Source organism: Myxocyprinus asiaticus, chromosome 8, assembly GCF_019703515.2.
Source record: "Myxocyprinus asiaticus isolate MX2 ecotype Aquarium Trade chromosome 8, UBuf_Myxa_2, whole genome shotgun sequence".
In the NCBI taxonomy this organism is placed as follows: domain Eukaryota; kingdom Metazoa; phylum Chordata; class Actinopteri; order Cypriniformes; family Catostomidae; genus Myxocyprinus; species Myxocyprinus asiaticus.
Window position 1 is genome coordinate 17,933,280 of NC_059351.1, and position 19,804 is coordinate 17,953,083.

At 37.3% G+C, this 19,804-nt stretch overlaps 1 protein-coding gene across 1 annotated transcript; it reads right to left on the reverse strand.

The window, feature by feature from the left end:
- Window positions 1-56: 56 nt before the first annotated feature.
- On the reverse strand, window positions 57-18,291 carry LOC127445119 (protein CNPPD1-like). Its single transcript, XM_051704924.1, has 8 exons — window positions 18,089-18,291; window positions 17,471-17,573; window positions 17,257-17,338; window positions 17,034-17,154; window positions 16,765-16,893; window positions 16,535-16,596; window positions 11,958-12,075; window positions 57-1,778 (listed from the first exon to the last, which is right to left on the reverse strand). The coding sequence occupies exons 1-8, from the start codon at window positions 18,149-18,151 to the stop codon at window positions 1,158-1,160; spliced, it is 1,299 nt and encodes a 432-aa protein (XP_051560884.1). The 5' UTR covers window positions 18,152-18,291; the 3' UTR covers window positions 57-1,157.
- Window positions 18,292-19,804: the final 1,513 nt, after the last annotated feature.

The following is a 19,804-nucleotide window of genomic DNA, read 5'->3' on the forward strand; positions in this document are numbered from 1 at the left end:
TACTTAAAATAACATTCCTAATGCATGCATTTCTGATAAAACTCAAGTCATTTTTTTGGAGGTTAGAATTTTTTTTAATTATTTATTATTATTGCAGCTTTATATTTTATTTATTTATTTTTTTACAAACATTTTAAAGGAACAAATGTTGAAAGACCTCAGATGCCATCAACAAATAATGGTGGTGGATACATACCCAAAGATATCACAAAATCAGTTAAAGGTTGTTCTTTGTCCATGACCTATTGAATAAATAAAATATCACACGCTTAATTACAGACCATATCAGGAGCATAAAATCAAGCCAAAATTTTACTTGGTACAAAGTTTTTGTCAAGCAATAAACCAAAATAATTATATTCATTTAGCCTGTTTGGCAACTCCATACTTGTGAAACTTTATAAAAAAAAAAAAAACATTGCCTACACTATTATAAAACAAATGCTTTTTGGATGAAGTATGGCATTAACTATGTGCATGTAAACTTTGTTGTAAAAGCTTTCAAAACTTAATGATCTCAACCTTTATACGCAGTCTTGGACTAAATTGTGTAATTAACACTCACCCTTTTAACCTTACCCTCTTTCAAGCCAAGCAAACAAAAACAAAGCTTAAACTCAAAACTATTCCCCAACTTGAAAATAAATGCTTTCACAGGAAGGAACTCCTTAACAATACAATCCTCCTGAGTATATCTACACCATGTAGCGCAAGGCCAGGCGAACTATTCAAAACTTCTGCTTGGGCTTATTGCATCTCAGAGAACGTTTGTTATTAAGTTCTTACGTAATGTTACTTTGTTTTTATAATAATTGCTTGGATGCTTCAGAGGTTTCATGTAACCAATACCCAAAACCTGAACTCGTTTATTCATTAAGGGAAAGAAAATAATTCCTGCTCGTTCACAGTGCATTTACACATTGCATCACACTTCAAGCCAAAATTCAAATCATCAAGCAGCATTGTACTACTTTAATATACCTCCTTAGCACCTTCTGCCCAACATACTGATATCCCACCACAACCAGGTTTCGGCCAACATATATAGCTGATCCAATACAAAAACAACGAAAACCAAGGGAGTTATACAGGTTGACTGCGTATGTAAACTTGTTTTATTTTGATATATTTCCCCTTCTCTATGTGGAGGACCATGTCTAGCCAGGCACTAGGAGAGACGGTGATTTCCCAAGTGGCAAAGTAGTATCTGGGCAACATGGATGTCTTTGCAATTGGGGTATGGAACTAAGATGGGGATCTAGAAACATTAGGCCTTCGCTAAATGGAGCTAACCCGAGCCAATGTGATTTAAGGTGAGCGTACAATGGAGAAAGAGTTGTTGAGCTATTGCGCCCACTGCATTTAATGTGTGGGATCCTGTCCATGTGACCCTGATAGAACACTTCAGAATCTAAACAGTCTTGTAGTTGGATGTGTGATGAAGGGTTTGAGTAGGACAGAGCGGAGATGATGGAACTCCACAGACAGAGAACTTTGGACCCATAGGTGGAGGTAGAACCCTGCTGTTCTGGAGCAACAGTAGCGTGTGGCTTCAAACTGTTGTTGGTCAGGATGCAGCAGCGGAGGTTCGAGATTGGGCTTGGCGTTCCCAGTTGGAGATCAGGGAAAAATGCTGGTGTATGAATGGATGTGTGCTCCATGGGTCCCAAATAAGTGCGACTGGTGTTGGGGAAACGACCAATCTGGTGGATCACTGCAGAAGATGCGAGGAGACCAGCTATGCTTGTCAAGTACAGGAGACCCAACATACAGGTAACCTGGAGAGAAAAGCAGAGATTACGACAGTCAATTAGAGCACCATCACAAATGAGTTGTGTTAATCTCGTCAGTGAAATTACTGACTAAAATATTTTTTTTTGTCAACGATAAAGACGAAACGGAAAAGATGCATCATGATGATAATCAATACAGTTAAAAACAATACTGTTGACAAAACTATAACAAGATGTTAACATAACACTTTATTTACTTTAAAGAAAGAAAAGCCTTGACAAAAATTTATTAAAATAATCCAGGCGTAGAACATTGGGGATTTCCCTGCTGGAGCTGCGGCCTGAAAGGGCTGAACACCTGTACAATGAACTTTACTAACAGGTTAAGTACCTCACTCAAAGACCTTGTATACACGTGGTATTAAGATGCGTTTCGTAAAAAATTGAGAACCACTGATCTAGGAGAAACAGCGTGCGGTTTTTATTCAGGCTTTCTAGTCTTTTATGACTTTTTTTTTGCTGTTTATCATCATGCAGTAACACAATGACACAGTGATTGATACAAGTCACAATGAAATCTGAGACCCTCCCCACGAAAACCAAACACAAGTTGTGATCGGACCACCCAAGATGCACCTTAATTCCAGGTTTAACATCCTGTACTTGCAAGATTAATGAGCTATATTCACACCTGCGCTGTGAATAAGCATTTCCAAAAAAAAAAAAAAAAAAAAAAAAAAAAACGCAATATCCTAAACGGTCTAAACATGAGGAATTCCCAACAGATTAACTTTAAAACACCAACCTTTCTGCCATCATTTACTCACCCTCTTCATTCAAAAACAGTATTACCTTTTTCATCCGTGAAACACAAGGTGGGGGATAAGGGGATCTTGACTGTGGCTTTCCAAGCTCAGAAAGAACACATAAATGCACCATAAAAGTCGTCCATAACACTCGTGCCTTAGATTAAATTCTTCTGAAGCCATATAATAAGTGTTATGTGAGGAACAGACCAAAATTTAAGTTTTAATTCACCTCCTCACCCATTTGAAACTGGCACCCATGCAAGAACATCTTTGACATCAGTGCTGTGAGCGTACCGGCACCATGAACGTTTTGGGCTGCCGAGATCTGCGCACACAGGACGCAAACTGTGCTAGGCGAATGTTTAAACAAGGCAGAGGAAAAGAAATTGCGCACATTGGTTCTTGTGTGTATTGTCACTATTTTTGTTGAATGTGTGAAAGTGAACAAGATTTGAGGATGGGTCAGACTTTCGCACCCCCGATACAATACGCCTCACACTTTGAGAACCACAGGATTCACTTTTAAAAAGTAGTAATACTTCAGTATATCTAGGGCTGTCACGGTTACTTGATTTAATTCGATTACTCGATTAAAAAAAAATTCATAAAGGCGGAAGTGATGCAGTCCACGGACGAGGATGCGAACACATATCGAAGAGGTGTCAGCTGTGTGACAGCGCTTCACTTTAGATGTAAAAAACAATGCAGGACCTAAAAAAACATCACTTCAGCAAAGCAACGGCACTTGAAAAGATGACATCAAGTTTTCACAGACCTAACGGACACACGCAGTAAGCTCATCTGCATGTGATTGCGGTGCTGCGCATCCAGATGCGCAAGAGAAGTTGAGCCCTTCATTGGCGCGTGGGACACGCTGAACTCAGCAAAAACACACTGGAATGCACTCTAAACCTATTTATTTACAGAATCATTTTGCAATATACAGTGGCATGCAAAGGTTTGGGCACCCCTGATCAAAATTTCTGTTGCTGTGAATAGCTAAGCGAGCAAAAGATGGCCTGATTTCCAAAAGGCTTAAAGTTAAAGATGACACATTTCTTTAATATTTTAAGCAATTTTACTTTTTTATATTCATCTTTTACAGTTTCAAAATAGCAAAAGGAAAAGGGCCCGAAGCAAAAGTTTGGGCACCCTGCATGGTCAGTACTTAGTAACACCCTCTGGCAAGTATAATAGCTTGTAAAAGCTTTTTGTAGCCAGCTAAGTGTCTTTCAATTCTTCCTTGCAAAAGGCTTCTAGTTCTGTGAGATTCTTGGGCCGTCTTGCATGCACTGCTCTTTTGAGGTCTATCCACAGATATTCGATGATGTTTAGGTTGGGGGACTATGAGGGCCATGGCAAAACCTTCAGCTTGCACCTCCTGAGGTAGTCCATTGTGGATTTTGAGGTGTGTTTAGGATCATTATCCTGTTGTAGAACCAGTCCTCTTCATCTTCAGCTTTTTTACAGATGGTGTGATGTTTGCTTCCAGAATTTGCTGGTATTTAATCCATTCTTTCCTCTATCAGTGAAATGTTCCCCTGTGCCACTGGCATCAACCCAAGCCCGAAGCATGATCGATCCACCCCTGTGCTTAACAGTTGGAGAGGTGTTCTTTTCATGAAATTCTGCACCCTTTTTCTCCAAACATACCTTTGCTCATTGCAGCCAATAAGTTATATTTTAACTTCATCAGTCCACAGGACTTGTTTCCAAAATGAATCAGGCTTGTTTAGATGTTCATTTGCAAACTTCTGATGCTGAAATTTGTGGTGAGGATGCAGGAAAGGTTTTCTCATGACTCTTCCATGAAGGTCATATTTGTGCAGGTGTCGCTGCACAGTAGAACAGTGCATCACTACTCCAGAGTCTGCTAAATCTTCCTTAAGGTCTTTTGCAGCCAAACAGGGGTTTTGATTTGCCTTTCCAGCAATCCTACGAGTTCTCTCTGAAAGTATTCTTGGTCTTCCAGACCTCAACTTGAACACCACCATTCCTGTTAACTGCCATTTCTTAATTACACTATGAACTGAGGAAACGGCTACCTGAAAACGCTTTGCTATCTTCTTATAGCCTTCTCCTGCTTTGTGGGCATCAATTATTTTAATTTTCAGAGTGCTAGGCAGCTGCTTAGAGGAGCCCATGGCTGCTGACTGTTGGGACAAGATTTGAGGAGTCAGAGTATGTATAAAGTTTTGAAATTTGCATCACCTGACCTTTCCAAACGATGATTGTGAACAAGCCATAGCCCTAACAAGCTAATTAAGGTCTGAGACCTTGGTAAAAGTTATGAGTGCTCAAATCTCTTGGGGTGCCCAAACTTTTGCATGCCACTGTAGGATTTTATGAAGGAACATAAAATAATGGCACATAAATTGTGTCCGTCAGACTTAAGTTACACACAGTTACGGATGCACAAACACTTTGTTCAATAAATCTGACCGAATCCAGATGATCTAAGAAGGTTATTTTCAGCAAATTATCATTTGAGTTCTATTCTGTGTAAATTAATTACCATTTGAATGTAATGCGATCTTTCTCATGTAAATTAGATTTTGTGATGATTGTTTAAAAAATAGATTGCAATGCCCCACTTCCGATAAATATTTTAGTTTATGGCCATTATTAAAAGGTAAAAAACTAAATGTGGGAATCCAGCAACTTATTTACTGAATAAAACCACAGGTCTGTAAGCTGTCAGTCAAAGCTCAACGTGAGCCTGCAGTAAAAGCCACAGCTGCGTGTTTCACGCCCACAGACGCAATATAAAACTTTGGCTTACCTGATGGAGAAATGGATATCTCCGCATGTGAAATTATTACGTTTTTACTCAGTAAGGAACTGAATGTCCAGATGCTTAAGGGCATTTTTCACAGTCAGTGGCAAGCGAAAAGCTTTTGCGATCTGCATGTAGCACACGCGCAACAACGCCCGCAAATGTTGCAGCTCAAAGCAAGAGTGAAAAAAATGTGTCTCACGTGATTACTGTGAATACTGTATTCCATTTTGCATTCAAGTGGTTTAAAAAAATAAAAAATAAATAAAAAAATACAATGGCTTTTATCTCTCTTTAAAATAGTTTAACCACATATACTCAAACAAGATTGGTGGGCAGACATTGTTTCTAAAAAGATTATATATTTTATTTCCATGACCTGTTTTCCCATATTTGAGTTCTAAACTAAAATGGATAGATCATATTGAAATAGTTTAAGAAAAAAGTAGATCTTGCATTTAAAAAGTTGGGCACAACTGGAGAAGCCAATCTCTGTCAGTTTGAATAAACATGTTTTTATATTATAGATCTGCTTTGGGTGTCTGTTGGCTTTAGGTATTGTTTGCACAATTGTTTTGTTGCTGTTATGCAATCATAAAATACATCAAAACTTAGGCTAATTAATGCATTTTAGCCAAACGTGACTTCACCTCAACAACTTTATGCAATCTGAAAAAATTCAGATTACTTGATTCATTATCAGAATAATTGTTAAGATTACTCGATTACCAAAATGATCAATAGTGACAGCCCTAAGTATATCCATTATATGATGCTTTTTTAGGAGCTCAGGTTTTTAGCACCGTTTTGTCATGTTGTTAAATCTTACATATACAGGGTATCTGCAGGTTCGAAGGAATGAAATTTAAGACTTTTTAAGGCCAACTTTAAGAAACATTTAAGACCACTTTCGCAATAAAGAAAACATTAATTCATTAGCTGGTCAATACAAAACCACTGAGGCTACTTGAATGTATCTGGACATGTTTTTTTTATCAAAATATTTTTTTGTTTTATACATTTTATTGTGCATTTATGTGTTAATACAACATTAAAACTCTAAATGAAATCATTAAGAATGCATGTATCCTAAAGTATGTAGCCTATATTGTGACCCTTCTCTTTAGTCACTTGCTTTCCAGCAAGACATGATGCATTAGATCAATGCTTTGGCAACGTCACCGTTTATGTCAAACATGGAAGTGGTGGCAAAAACCATGCGCAAAAAATAAACTTTTATTGGATTACGTTGTTGAAAAATTATTCTGAGGGCTCTCATTGACTGTTGTGGCTTCAAGATCATCAACAGAGCTGACTGGACTGAGGAGATCATTTCAACTCACAACTTTGCAGCAAAAATGTATAGCGAACACGGTTACATGTTTGTTATCAACTCATATCATTGTAGTAATTGTATCGCTAAGAACATGTTTGTATTTATGATGGTTTTGTGTCATATTTTCATTTAATCCTCTAATCTGTCAAATCTGACACAACAATCAGCGGGCTTTCTGCCACCACTTACATTTTTGTAAATAAAGAGGATTGGTCTATAGACCTTATTCACAGGAGCGCCATGTTTGATTTTTAATGTGAATAGAAACGAGGCTGTGAGGGATAGACCTACCATTTCTTCAAAAGGCATGCACGGAATAAATCTGTAAAAAGCTCCAATATCCCATCTGATTTTCCACAACTCGCGTTGTCTGGAGTTTTTTGTCTACTGAGTGTCCTTGAAAAGATATTTCTTGAATGTTTGTACACAGAATGATCCAAAAACACTTTAAACTGCAGTACATCTCATCGAAGAGACTGTACGTCTATTCCGCACAGCCTTGTTGTCATTGTCATTAAACATCAAAGATACCGCTGCTGTGAATAAGGTCTAGCATGTGCTGAATAACATTTATAATATTTTTCTTGGCAGATACCTTTAACAAATACTTTAACAGGTAGTTAAAGGGTAGTTCATTTAAAAATGTAATTTCTGTCATCACTGCTCACCTTTAAGTCTGAATTCATTTTTCTCTGCCATGGAACAAAAAAAAGGAGATGTTAAGCAAAACTTTTAGTCTCAGTCTCCATTCACTGTCACTGCATCTTGTTTTTCATTCAATGTAAGTGAATGGTGACTGAAACTCCCTAATTTCTCCTTTTGATATCCACTGAAATAAGAAATTCATACAGGTTTGCAACAGCATGAAGGTAAGTGATGACAATTTTAATTTTTGAGTGAAATCTCAAATATCAGTTACCTTAAAAATTGCTGTTTAAAGTTGACAAGATGTATTGAAAATGTTAACAGATTAAATTATGAAAGAGAAAGAGAGGGAGAGACGCTGTGCTGCTGTGTTCCCACTGATTGGTCTGAATAACTTGCAGCATCATGCAGGATAAATGACGGATGCACGAGAGTGAGAGAGAGATGATTTTTAAGCGTCTCCTCTATTTACGCCGCAAAATTTAAGTCCTCAGCAAACGAAATTTAAGACTTCTTGTAATTTAAGATATTTAAGACTTTTTAAGGACCCGCAGATACCCTGATATAGGGGTGTAACGATTCACTAGTTTTCTGGATGCATCGATTACTAATCCTTCATAGATCTTGAAATATGATTTCTGAATCGACTGGTCAATAATATATTTAAACTGTTAAAAATCGAATGAATCTCAAATCAGCAAATTAGAATACAGTATTTTAGAATTTATAAACATTAAATTACTTACATGTGCCAATTAAATGAGACATGCGTGGCTTCAATCTCTAGTGCATCCCGGAGTGCACGCCCTCACAGCTCTCCCCCTCACAGACGCGCGCTGCACTCTTCCATCATCCTTCACGGGATCGTGCCTGTTCTCCGTTCCATCCGTAACTCTCACTGAAACTTTTTCTGAGCAGCTTTCCGAGTCTTTCAAGCATATTATGTCTGATATCTCCTCCGGATGGCCACCACCTCACGAGCAAATTACAGCTCGCAATAGCGCTCTGTCGCAAGTCAAACGTACTCAAACCGTTTCATACAACAGCCACCTAGTAGCGTGGCCAGTACATGGTTGGAAATTAAGGGGAGCCTGGGGCAAAAATGGCATTAAAAATCATAAAAATGCACCCGAAAATTGAAATATGGGGGCAAAAAACACCCTCGTACAGAATTTTTGTTTTTTTATTTGTATCCTCTGATATAGTTGATGTAGATGTAATTTTTAGGGCGAGACATACACATTCTCAGACTTGAATTTGATTGATTAAATTGACATTTTGACAAACAGATAAGACACAGTTTATGTTTTAAATTGTTAGAAAAAATTATGCCCTCATATAAAATGCCCCTGAAAATAAAATACAGAGGCAAATATTGACCATACATGTAAAAGATAATTTCTGACACTGGGTCACTACTGAAATAAAGTGATTTAATTGTAAGGAAACGTATAAAGATGTTATTTTCTATAAGATAAAACAGTGCCATTTTACTGGCATCATTGTTTAGTTGGGGACTTGCAGAAAACAGCTCAATTGAAGTCATCTATACTGTATGATTGCTTTTCTCTGTTCTTTGAAACTGAATGTAGTCAGATGATGTTACTTTAATGTAGTAATATTTGGATTAGTTCACTGATTCAGGGTCCCCACGGTCATAGAAAACCTGGAAATATCAGGGAATTTTAACATTTTGATTTCAAGGCCTGGAAAAGTCATGCAAATTTATTTTTTTTAAAATAAACTTTTATAGTGAAATATGGAATATTTTCTAGTTATATTCAGCTCTGAAATATTTTATTGGCACATTGTACTCTTGTACTATTATTCTATTCCAAATAGCCTGTATGTACATGTATTTAACATGTTTTCTTTCAAGTTACTTTTGGTGCAATAAACAATCTTATGTAGTTGGCCTTTCTTTTTCTTGCTAAAGACACATTAGCGGAAGTATTAAAAAAATACTATGAATGCATTTTTTTAAAAATGCACAATTGAATCGTTAATCAAATCAAATTTCATTGTGAATCGCTTCAACCCAAAGATTCATACTCCTATTTATATATTAAACATTTATATGTTTGATAAAGTAGTTGATACACTTCAAATTATTTGAATATTTGGTTAAAGTTTGGTCACATTATAGTCAACTAAAATGTTATTTTTATAAACTAAAACGATATCATATGCCATTTTTGTCAGAGTAAAATTTACTAAAATGAATATGACAAATATTGACTTAATTTAAAGGTCAGATTTGCATCAAAAGACAAAGATTGTGACTAAAATAAAAAAATTGAAAACATAATGCAACAAACCATCAGAAATATTGTTCTGAATTCATACGATAGCTTTATGTAAGGTTAGGGTTAGCGTAGGGCTGGGCAATTAATCTAATTTTATTTTCAATTACGATTTTGGCTTTCAACGATTATGAAAACAAGATAATCGAGATACAATAATCGTTCTGCCACATTCCGTTTCGCAATGAAACACCCGTGCGTTTTATCTTTAAAGCATCCTTGAAGTTCAAAATAAGGAAGCCAGTTATGAAAATAAACTCCGAAACTGGCATTTCTCTGTGCTGTCAGTGCCCCGTCTACGAGTTACGTGAAGTGACCGGGGAAGAGACTATCTTCTCCCGGCTGATGCACACTCTGGCGCGGGGACGCTCATTACTCGCGCGTTTTCTGCATCTAGATTATAACGTGATGGCTCGTGATGTAGTGAATCATAATATATGTATCACGTTCACTGTGTGTACCTTATCATGAAGAAAATCGACGATACGAAACTCTTAAGAAGAGAAAGTTATGTTTTTGTGAGTTAAAGATGGATTGAAGAGAGAGTGTAGTCTTAGCCCATTATACACTGGAACAATATACATTTTTGATTAGTCTTTTTTGGCTTGTTTTCCTAAATAATATCTAAAACTCTTTTAAAACAATGTACATTTACTTTTGGAGCTATACTGCAGAAGAAACAATTTTTAGCAGAGAATGTTGAATACAATACTTAATCAGGGCTCGACATTAAACGCTTGTCCGGGAAAAGTAGCAAGTGAAAGAGAATTTTACTTGCCTGACCAGACAAGCAGACTGATTAAAATGTCAATAATGAAAAAATAACTGGCTATATTTGTGATAGACTAGGCCTGTGTCACTTATTATAAAGTTAATATTCTTATTCTGCTGTTGAAAGTAATCCAGAGCATGTAATTTTATAATTCGCTAGTGATCTAGTAACAGCTGCACCCTGTTTGACTGACAAGCGGCTTGTGAGTGTGCTGAACATGCGTGTGTTCCGAAAATGCGTGTGCTAATGCACACCTGAACGGTCAAATACATTCAAAATTCTGCCAAAATGCTCGTCTTAGTGAGGTATTCATGTAAACACAAAGAGATGTCTAAAGTGAACATAAACCGTGGAGAAAAAAGCAGATTTGTATTCAAATGTCGGACTTGTAAGTATAAATGTAAGCTAACAGATCTGCTGCTGTCTAGCGTAGTGTTTCATTATAATAATGAAACACACATAACAAGAAATCAAGAAAACACTCACTGATCTTGACTGGGTAACTTTAAAAAGTATGAATGTATTATAATCATACAGTAAAGACCAGTAGTAGTTTTATGTTGCATTTCACTCTGAATGTTTACTTGAACACTTGATAGCCTACTGCTGTTAAAAACTTTAAGCTGTTAAAAATAGCACTGAATTTTCTTAATTTGTATTTTTTGTTCTATTATTTTTAATCTATTTTAATTCATTGCTGTTTTTTATTGTTATTTTATTACTGACTGTTTACTAGTCTTGAATAATTACTTAAGAACTTGAAACCATTCTTCCATAATTAACATATTAGTTAGTGTTATTATTTGTGGTTTTGAAGCTGGTATTGAGAATCATCAAATTTCACTAGTGACTACTGAAATTTGTGTACTGTCATAATGTATAGCCTTTATAGTACATGGTAGATCTTGCTGCAGTCTCATTCCATAGAAGTGTGAGCACCCCTGCTGTAAATAATGGCGATGGAGGCTTTCCTTTATTTGACTACCATATGTAACAAAATAATTATCATATGACAGGATTCTTCTCCCCAATTTGGAATGAAGGAAATCCACTGTTAAATTTTTTTTATTTATTTATTTTAAGTTCAATAAATGCATGATGTTTCCAAAGTCAATGAGTAATCGTGTTAAATAATCGTGATCTCAATATTGACCAGAATATTTGTGATTATGATTTTTGCCATAATCGAGCAGCCCTAGGTTAGGATAAATCATTTTCCCCTCTGCCAAAGCTCTCAATTCTTAATCATGTACTTTAATACTCCTAAATGCTGTATTAAGACATGTCGCACCAGGTTTGACATCATCATGCTCTCACACGTCTTGTCATTGATATCAAAACTGGCGCAACGCGTCTTGATGCACTTTAATTTAATTGAATGAAATCTGAGAGCTACGGGGAAGATTGTCAGCTAATAACAGCTTGTAACAGTGAATAAAGTGGTGTAGCTTCAGCTGACATAAAATCCTATGCACGTCCGTCCCAATTCAGTCTCACTGTACCACGGAAAGACAAAGTCAGACTGACTTTGAACAATGTGATGACAATTTATGTTGAAATTCTTTAAAGCTGTGATTTTTCACCTTGGTAAAGTGCTGGTAGATAGCTGATAGGGCTTCCCTCCAATTGGACTGCTCCAGGAGAACACAAAGATCTGTGTAGGTGAACCATCCTCGCTTCATACCCTGTCGCTCCGCAATGCTATGGAAACAAAGACCATTAAAATAGACATTTTTAGAGTGGAACTCAATAGATTGTGTTTGTCTCTGGGCCACCAAATCAGGCAAGGGTATGAACTAGGGGTTTAACGATTTATTGTGGCAAAATACATCAAGGTTAAAAAATTTGACAATGCACATCGTGGAGATTGGACTTTTTTTCCCCTTCTTTTAAAAAATAATATATATTTTAGCGTCTATTCTATCCAACTAGCGCGAAGTCCTACACCTGCGTAATGTGGCCATTCAAATGGAAATTGCTTCACTGCACACAAGGAGCTCTAAAATACAATTGGACACTAGCAGCCACAGGTGTTGTATGATGAGTTCGGCAGAAAATTAAACCAGGAGCGGGAGAGAAGACATGCCTTTTCAGCGCCAGGGATCGAATGTCCGTTTGAAGCACGAAAGTGATCTGCTCTGACTGCGCGAGAGAATTTACGTTCACAGAGGTTTAATGATAGTGCCGTATTAATCTACAATATACAGTTGGTCTCAAAAGTTTGCATACCCTGGCAGAAACTGTGAAATTTTGGCATTGCTTTTGAAAATATGGCTGATCATACAAAAAAAATTGACTTTTATTTAAGGATAGTGATCATATGAAGCCATTTATTGTCACATAGTTGTTTGGCTCCTTTTTAAATCATAATGATAACAGAAATCACCCAAATGGCCCTGATCAAAAGTTTACATACCCTTGAATGTTTGGCCTTGCTACAGACAAACAAGGTGACACAGACAGGTTTAAATGGCAATTAAAGGTTAATTTCCCACACCTGTGGCTTTTTAAATTGAAATTAGTGTCTGTGTATAAATAGTCAATGAGTTTGTTAGCTCTCACGTGGATGCACTGAGCAGGCTAGATACCGAGCCATAGGGAACAGAAAAGAACTGTCAAAAGACCTGCGTAAAAATTTATAAAGATGGAAAAGGATATAAAAAGATATTCAAAGCCTTGAAAATGCCAGTCAGTACTGTTCAATCACTTAAGAAGTGGAAAATTCAGGGATCTCTTGATACCAAACCAAGGTCAGGCAGACCAAGAAAGATTTCAGCCACAACTGCCAGAAGAATTGTTCAGGATACAAAGAAAAACCCACAGGTGCTCTGGAAAAAAGACGGTGTGGTTGTTTCAAGGAGGACAATACGATGATACTTCAACAAAAATGAGCTGCATGGTCGAGTTGCCAGAAAGAAGCCTTTACTGCACCAATGCCACAAAAAAAGCCCGGTTACAATATGCCCGACAACACCTTGACACGCCTCACAGCTTCTGGCACACTGTAATTTGGAGTGACGAGACCAAAATAGAGCTTTATGGTCACAACCATAAGCGCTATGTTTGGAGAGGGGTCAACAAGGCCTATAGTGAAAAGAATACCATCCCCACTGTGAAGCATGGTGGTGGCTCACTGATATTTTGGGGGTGTATGAGCTCTAAAGGCACGGGGAATCTTGTGAAAATTGATGGCAAGATGAATGCAGTATGTTATCACAAAATACAGGCAGACAATTTGCATTCTTCTGCACGAAAGCTACGCATGGGACACTCTTGGACCTTCCAGCACGACAATGACCATAAGCCAACTAGCCACACTGGGGAGATCTCAAACGTGACTTTGCATGACCTGGAGGCATTTTGCCAAGACGAATGGGCAGCTATACCACCTGCAAGAATTTGGGGCCTCACAGACAACTATTACAAAAGACTGTATGCTGTCATTGATGCTAAAGGGGGCAATACACAGTATTAAGAACTAAGGGTATGCAGACTTTTGAACAGGGGTCATTTCATTTTTTCTTTGTTGCCATGTTTTGTTTTATGATTGTGCCATTCTGTTATAACCTACAGTTTAATATGAATCCCATAAGAAATAAAAGAAATTGTTTTGCCTGCTCACTCATGTTTTCTTTAAAAATGGTACATATATTTCCAATTCTCCAAGGGTATGCAAACTTTTGAGCACAACTGCACAAGCTGCACATTTTGAGGAATTCATATTCATAGCAAAAACAGTCCAAGATGAGTTACACAGTGTTAAAGGAATGTTCCAGGTTCAATACAAGTTGAGCTCAATCGACAGCATTTGTGGCATAATATTGATCACCACAAATTTATTTTGAATCGTCCCTCCTTAAAAGCAAAAAATTGAGGTTACAGTGAGGCACCTACAATGGAAGTGAACGAGGGCCAATTTTTTAACATTAAAATACTGTTTCAAAAGTATAGCCACAAGACATGAAGTATACAGGTGCATCTCAATAAATTAGAATATCATGGAAAAGTTCATTTATTTCAGTAATTCAACTCAAATTGTGAAACTCGTGTATTAAATAAATTCAATGCACACAGACTGAAGTAGTTTAAGTCTTTGGTTCTTTTAATTGTGATGATTTTGGCTCACATTTAACAAAAACCCACCAATTCACTATCTCAAAAAATTAGAATACATCATAAGACCAATAAAAAAAAACATTTTTAGAGAATTGTTGGCCTTCTGGAAAGTATGTTCATTTACTGTATATGTACTCAATACTTGGTAGGGGCTCCTTTTGCTTTAATTACTGCCTCAATTCGGCGTGGCATGGAGGTGATCAGTTTGTGGCACTGCTGAGGTGGTATGGAAGCCCAGGTTTCTTTGACAGTGGCCTTCAGCTCATCTGCATTTTTTGGTCTCTTGTTTCTCATTTTCCTCTTGACAATACCCCATAGATTCTCTATGGGGTTCAGGTCTGGTGAGTTTGCTGGCCAGTCAAGCACACCAACACCATGGTCATTTAACCAATTTTTGGTGCTTTTGGCAGTGTGGGCAGGTGCCAAATCCTGCTGGAAAATGAAATCAGCATCTTTAAAAAGCTGGTCAGCAGAAGGAAGCCTGAAGTGCTCCAAAATTTCTTGGTAAACGGGTGCAGTGACTTTGGTTTTCAAAAAACACAATGGACCAACACCAGCAGATGACATTGCACCCCAAATCATCACAGACTGTGGAAACTTAACATTGGACTTCAAGCAACTTGGGCTATGAGCTTCTCCACCCTTCCTCCAGACCCTAGGACCTTGGTTTCCAAATGAAATACAAAACTTGCTCTCATCTGAAAAGAGGACTTTGGACCACTGGGCAACAGTCCAGTTCTTCTTCTCCTTAGCCCACGTAAGACGCCTCTGATGTTGTCTGTGGTTCAGGAGTGGCTTGACAAGAGGAATACGACAACTGTAGCCAAATTCCTTGACATGTCTGTGTGTGGTGGCTCTTGATGCCTTGACCCCAGCCTCAGTCCATTCCTTGTGAAGTTCACCCAAATTCTTGAATCGATTTTGCTTGACAATCATAAGGCTGCGATTCTCTCGGTTGGTTGTGCATCTTTTTCTTCCACACTTTTTCCTTCCACTCAACTTTCTGTTAACATGCTTGGATACAGCACTCTGTGAACAGCCAGCTTCTTTGGCAATGAATGTTTGTGGCTTACCCTCCTTGTGAAGGGTGTCAATGATTGTCTTCTGGACAACTGTCAGATCAGCAGTCTTCCCCATGATTGTGTAGCCTAGTGAACCAAACTGAGAGACCATTTTGAAGGCTCAGGAAACCTTTGCAGGTGTTTTGAGTTGATTAGCTGATTGGCATGTCACCATATTCTAATTTTTTGAGATAGTGAATTGGTGGGTTTTTGTTAAATGTGAGCCAAAATCATCACAATTAAAAGAACCAAAGACTTAAACTACTTCAGTCTGTGTGCATTGAATTTATTTAATACACGAGTTTCACAATTTGAGTTGAATTACTGAAATAAATGAACTTTTCCACGACATTCTAATTTATTGAGATGCACCTGTATGCGTGTAAAAATTATTTTAGTGTGATAAAATAACTTACTAACCTTTTCTGTGTAAAGTTATAGCCAATTTTGTCATTGTAAAAATCACAATTTATACAACTTTACAGCTCAAATAATACACAAGTTTTAACAGAAGATTTACTGCAAGTGCTTTTATAAAATTATAAGCTTCACATTTCTGTATTTAAACCCTCCAAAATTGTCCACATTCACATTCATTGTCCACATTCACATCCATTGCAAAAGCCTCACTGTAACCTCGATTTTTGCTTTTTTAACAAACAAAAAAGGAGGGACGAGTCAAAATTAATTTGTGGTAATCAACATTATTAAATGCTTTCGATTGAGCTTAACTTGTATTGTACCCAAAACATTCTTTTAAATACAGGATTGAGTGTTTGTTTGAATCCCAAACCCAAGAATGAACAATTGTAATAATGATGATGATGGAACCACTAATTAGCCAGAATATTTAAGTAAACTTTGTGAATGGTACTCGCTGAAATTCTGTGGAACTCCGCAGTTGCAGATCCTGAGTGGACATACTTGTGACTCAGTATAAAATGAGGTGTAAGTTTGCAACACAGTGGCATGTGTTAACCAACCTGCCTTCCACCTGACTGAGGACTTTAAAGAAGTCACTGGGCTCAGTGAAGAGGTTCCAATCCTGTAATAAAAAAAAATACAAAAAAACATCAGTTTTAATAAAGGAATCACAACCAGCAATACAACTTACTTCTGAACTAGCCTAAATAATATATGCCAAATATGAAAGGACCAAATAAATCAAACGTAATAGCTGTAGTCCTTTGGAAGGGTGAAGGACTAAGCTTACGATCGCACTGAGGAAGTTCATCTCCAGGGTGTTCACAGTTTTAACGTCCAGCTTGGCAGCAGTGCCCCATTCATCATTGAAAACCTCCTCCTCTTCTCCTTCATCATACAGATATTTACTGGCAACCATCTGGAGAGAACATGAGAGATTTTCAAAGAAATGAAACTATACGGTATACTGGCAACACTGAAACAGACCAGAACAGTGAAATGCTTCTTAAAAACAACCTAATATATATTGGTAAAACATATGGAAACCAAAGGACACACCATTGATATCAAAAAAAGGTCAGAGGATGAAATCTGTTGCATGTATTCAGGGTTTCGGTGTCGCAGTCTTTCAATGTAAATCAAGGCCAACATCATAGCGCAGGGAGATATACATGCCTCCCTGTAACACACAAAGGTTTAGAAAGGTGCAACTGTTTTTTTATTTATGATATACAATATTTATTACTACGAGTTTGCATTTCAAATCCAAAGGCAATCCTACCTAGCCACGTGTGCAGCATATTTCTTGTGGAGCTTTCTTATGGGACTTGGGGCAGATTTCTGAAGCAGTTCCACAGCAATATCTATAAGAAATAAAAATGAGTGGAATACAATATATATAATCTAGCATTAATGTGATATGACAGTTATATATACACATGTACATATTTCAAAATATTTAATGAAGTCTTAGCTAGTTTTACTAGTTTACTCACCTGTCATGGGACATGATAGAGCATCCAGTGGGCAGTCAGATTCCAGACCATAATATAAACGCTTCCTGACTCGCTCTGACCACTGCTCATGTCCAGGCAGAAACTGATGATAATACAGAATATATAGCGCATCAATGAGTCATAAACATGTTATTCATTATGAACCCTTCGCTAACAAACTAGTGATAGTTCCCTATAAGCACCCAGCTTGTTAGATAAGATGCAAATAAAATATTAACACTGACTTATATGTTCTAATTTCTTAATTTAGAAGAGCTAAATATTGACTACATAACATTATTAATGTAATGCCTTCACAATATTTTTATATTACTCCCAAACACCGACGTCAACAAGGCCTAAAAAGCCTCGAGCTAGATTACTACACACAGCAGTTAGTTACTATCCTATGCACTGATATAGACAAGGCCTTGCTGGTTCGTCTTTTGCAACATTTAAAAGTATATTGAGCTCTTGCAGTTTAATATTTTAGGGTTTTATAAGAACGCACATTATATTAAACATACATTAAAGTTCTTGCGAAAGTCAGCTTCGCAAGAGAAACTCCGTTACCCGCCACAAAATCGGAATTAGAACAAAAACACTTCGGATACTTACTGTAAACTCCTGAAAGTCAGAAAAGGTGAACGTTCGCTCGTTAAACAAATCGCCAAAATCCATTTCGGGGCTCCAGCATTAATTTAAATTGAATGAAACAGAAAGGCAGAAGAAACGCGTTGTGGAGGCGCTGTCTCTCCCTGCTGCGACAGCTGCGTTGCGTCAAATTCAGAAATCAGTACGCAAATCGACGAGCTCAGTCTTCCTTCTTCTTCTTCTTCAGTTTTATAGCGGTTGGCAAACCAGCAATTGGTGCATTTTCCGCCACCTACTGGTATGGAGTGTGGAGCATTGACGTTATGGTAAATAAAAATAAATAAATAAATAAAAATACCTATTCTTAAATCCTGTTTTTCAAATTTGTGTCCTTCAAATATATTAGTAAAAATGTATATACTCTTCCATCCTTATTTAGTAGGCTTTTCGGTGAAAGCTGAGTAATATCTATAGATTTCATTGCTTCTATAAGCTGTGATCTTTCATTCTTATATGACAAACATTTTATTAGGACATGTTCAACTGTTTCAGGAAGACCACATCTTACACAACGACTGGATTCATGTTTGCCAATACTGAAAAGTGATTGATTTAATGAGGAATGCCCAATTCTGAGTCGAGATATTATGGTATCTTCTCTTTTGTTTCCATAACTATTCATCTCAACTCCAACAGCTTTTTGGATATTATATATATGATGCCCCTTTATCTCTCAATCCCATTGACATTGCCACATCCTTATTACAGCTGTTTTGAATACTCCTTTTACTTCCATTTTACTCAATGATACACTAAAGTCTATAACATGTCTTACAGCTTGTTTAGCTATCTGATCAACATTTCCTTCTACCCCCACGTGAGCAGGTACCCATAAAAAGGAAATGACTGTTCTTAACTGATGTATCCTATACAGACTTTGAAGTACAGTGGTGTGAAAAAGTGTTTGCCCCCTTCCTGATTTCTTATTTTTTTGCATGTTTGTCACACTTAAATGTTTCAGATCATCAAACAAGTTTAAATATTAGTCAAAGATAACACAAGTAAACACAAAATGCAGTTTTTAAATGAAGGTTGTTATTACTAAGGGAAAACAAAATCCAAACCTACATGGCCCTGTGTGAAAAAGTGTTTGCCCCACCTGTTAAAACATAACTTAACTGTGGTTTATCACACCTAAGTTCAATTTCTCTAGCCACACCCAGGCCTGATTACTGCCACACCTGTTCTCAATCAAGAAATCACTTAAATAGGACCTGCCTGACAAAGTGGAGTAGACCAAAAGATCTCCAAAAGCTAGACATGATGCCGAGATCCAAAGAAATTCAGGAACAAATGAGAAAGAAAGTAATTGAGATCTTTCAGTCTGGAAAAGGTTATAAAGCCATTTCTAAAGCTTTGGGACTCCAGAGAACCACAGTGAGAGCCATTATCCACAAATGGCGAAAACATGGAACAGTGGTGAACCTTCCCAGGAGTGGCCAGCCGACCAAAATTACCCCAAGAGCGCAGCGACAACTCATCCAAGAGGTCACAAAAGACCCCACAACAACATCCAAAGAACTGCAGGCCTCACTTGCCTCAGTTAAGGTCAGTGTTCATGACTCCACCATAAGAAAGAGACTGGGCAAAAATGGCCTGCATGGCAGAGTTCCAAGACGAAAACCACTGCTGAGCAAAAAGAACATTAAGGCTCGTCTCATTTTTGCCAGAAAACATCTT

What these genes read in the sequence shown, in the direction of transcription:
- LOC127445119 (XM_051704924.1), bottom strand. Translation starts at nt 18,151, where the DNA reads ATGGATTTTGGCGATTTGTTTAACGAGCGAACGTTCACCTTTTCTGAC. An exon ending in TCTATCATGTCCCATGACAG is followed by an intron (nt 17,339 to 17,470) that starts GTGAGTAAACTA and finishes TATTTCTTATAG; the next exon opens with ATATTGCTGTGGAACTGCTT. An exon ending in ACCTTTTTTTGATATCAATG is followed by an intron (nt 16,894 to 17,033) that starts GTGTGTCCTTTG and finishes TGTTCTCTCCAG; the next exon opens with ATGGTTGCCAGTAAATATCT.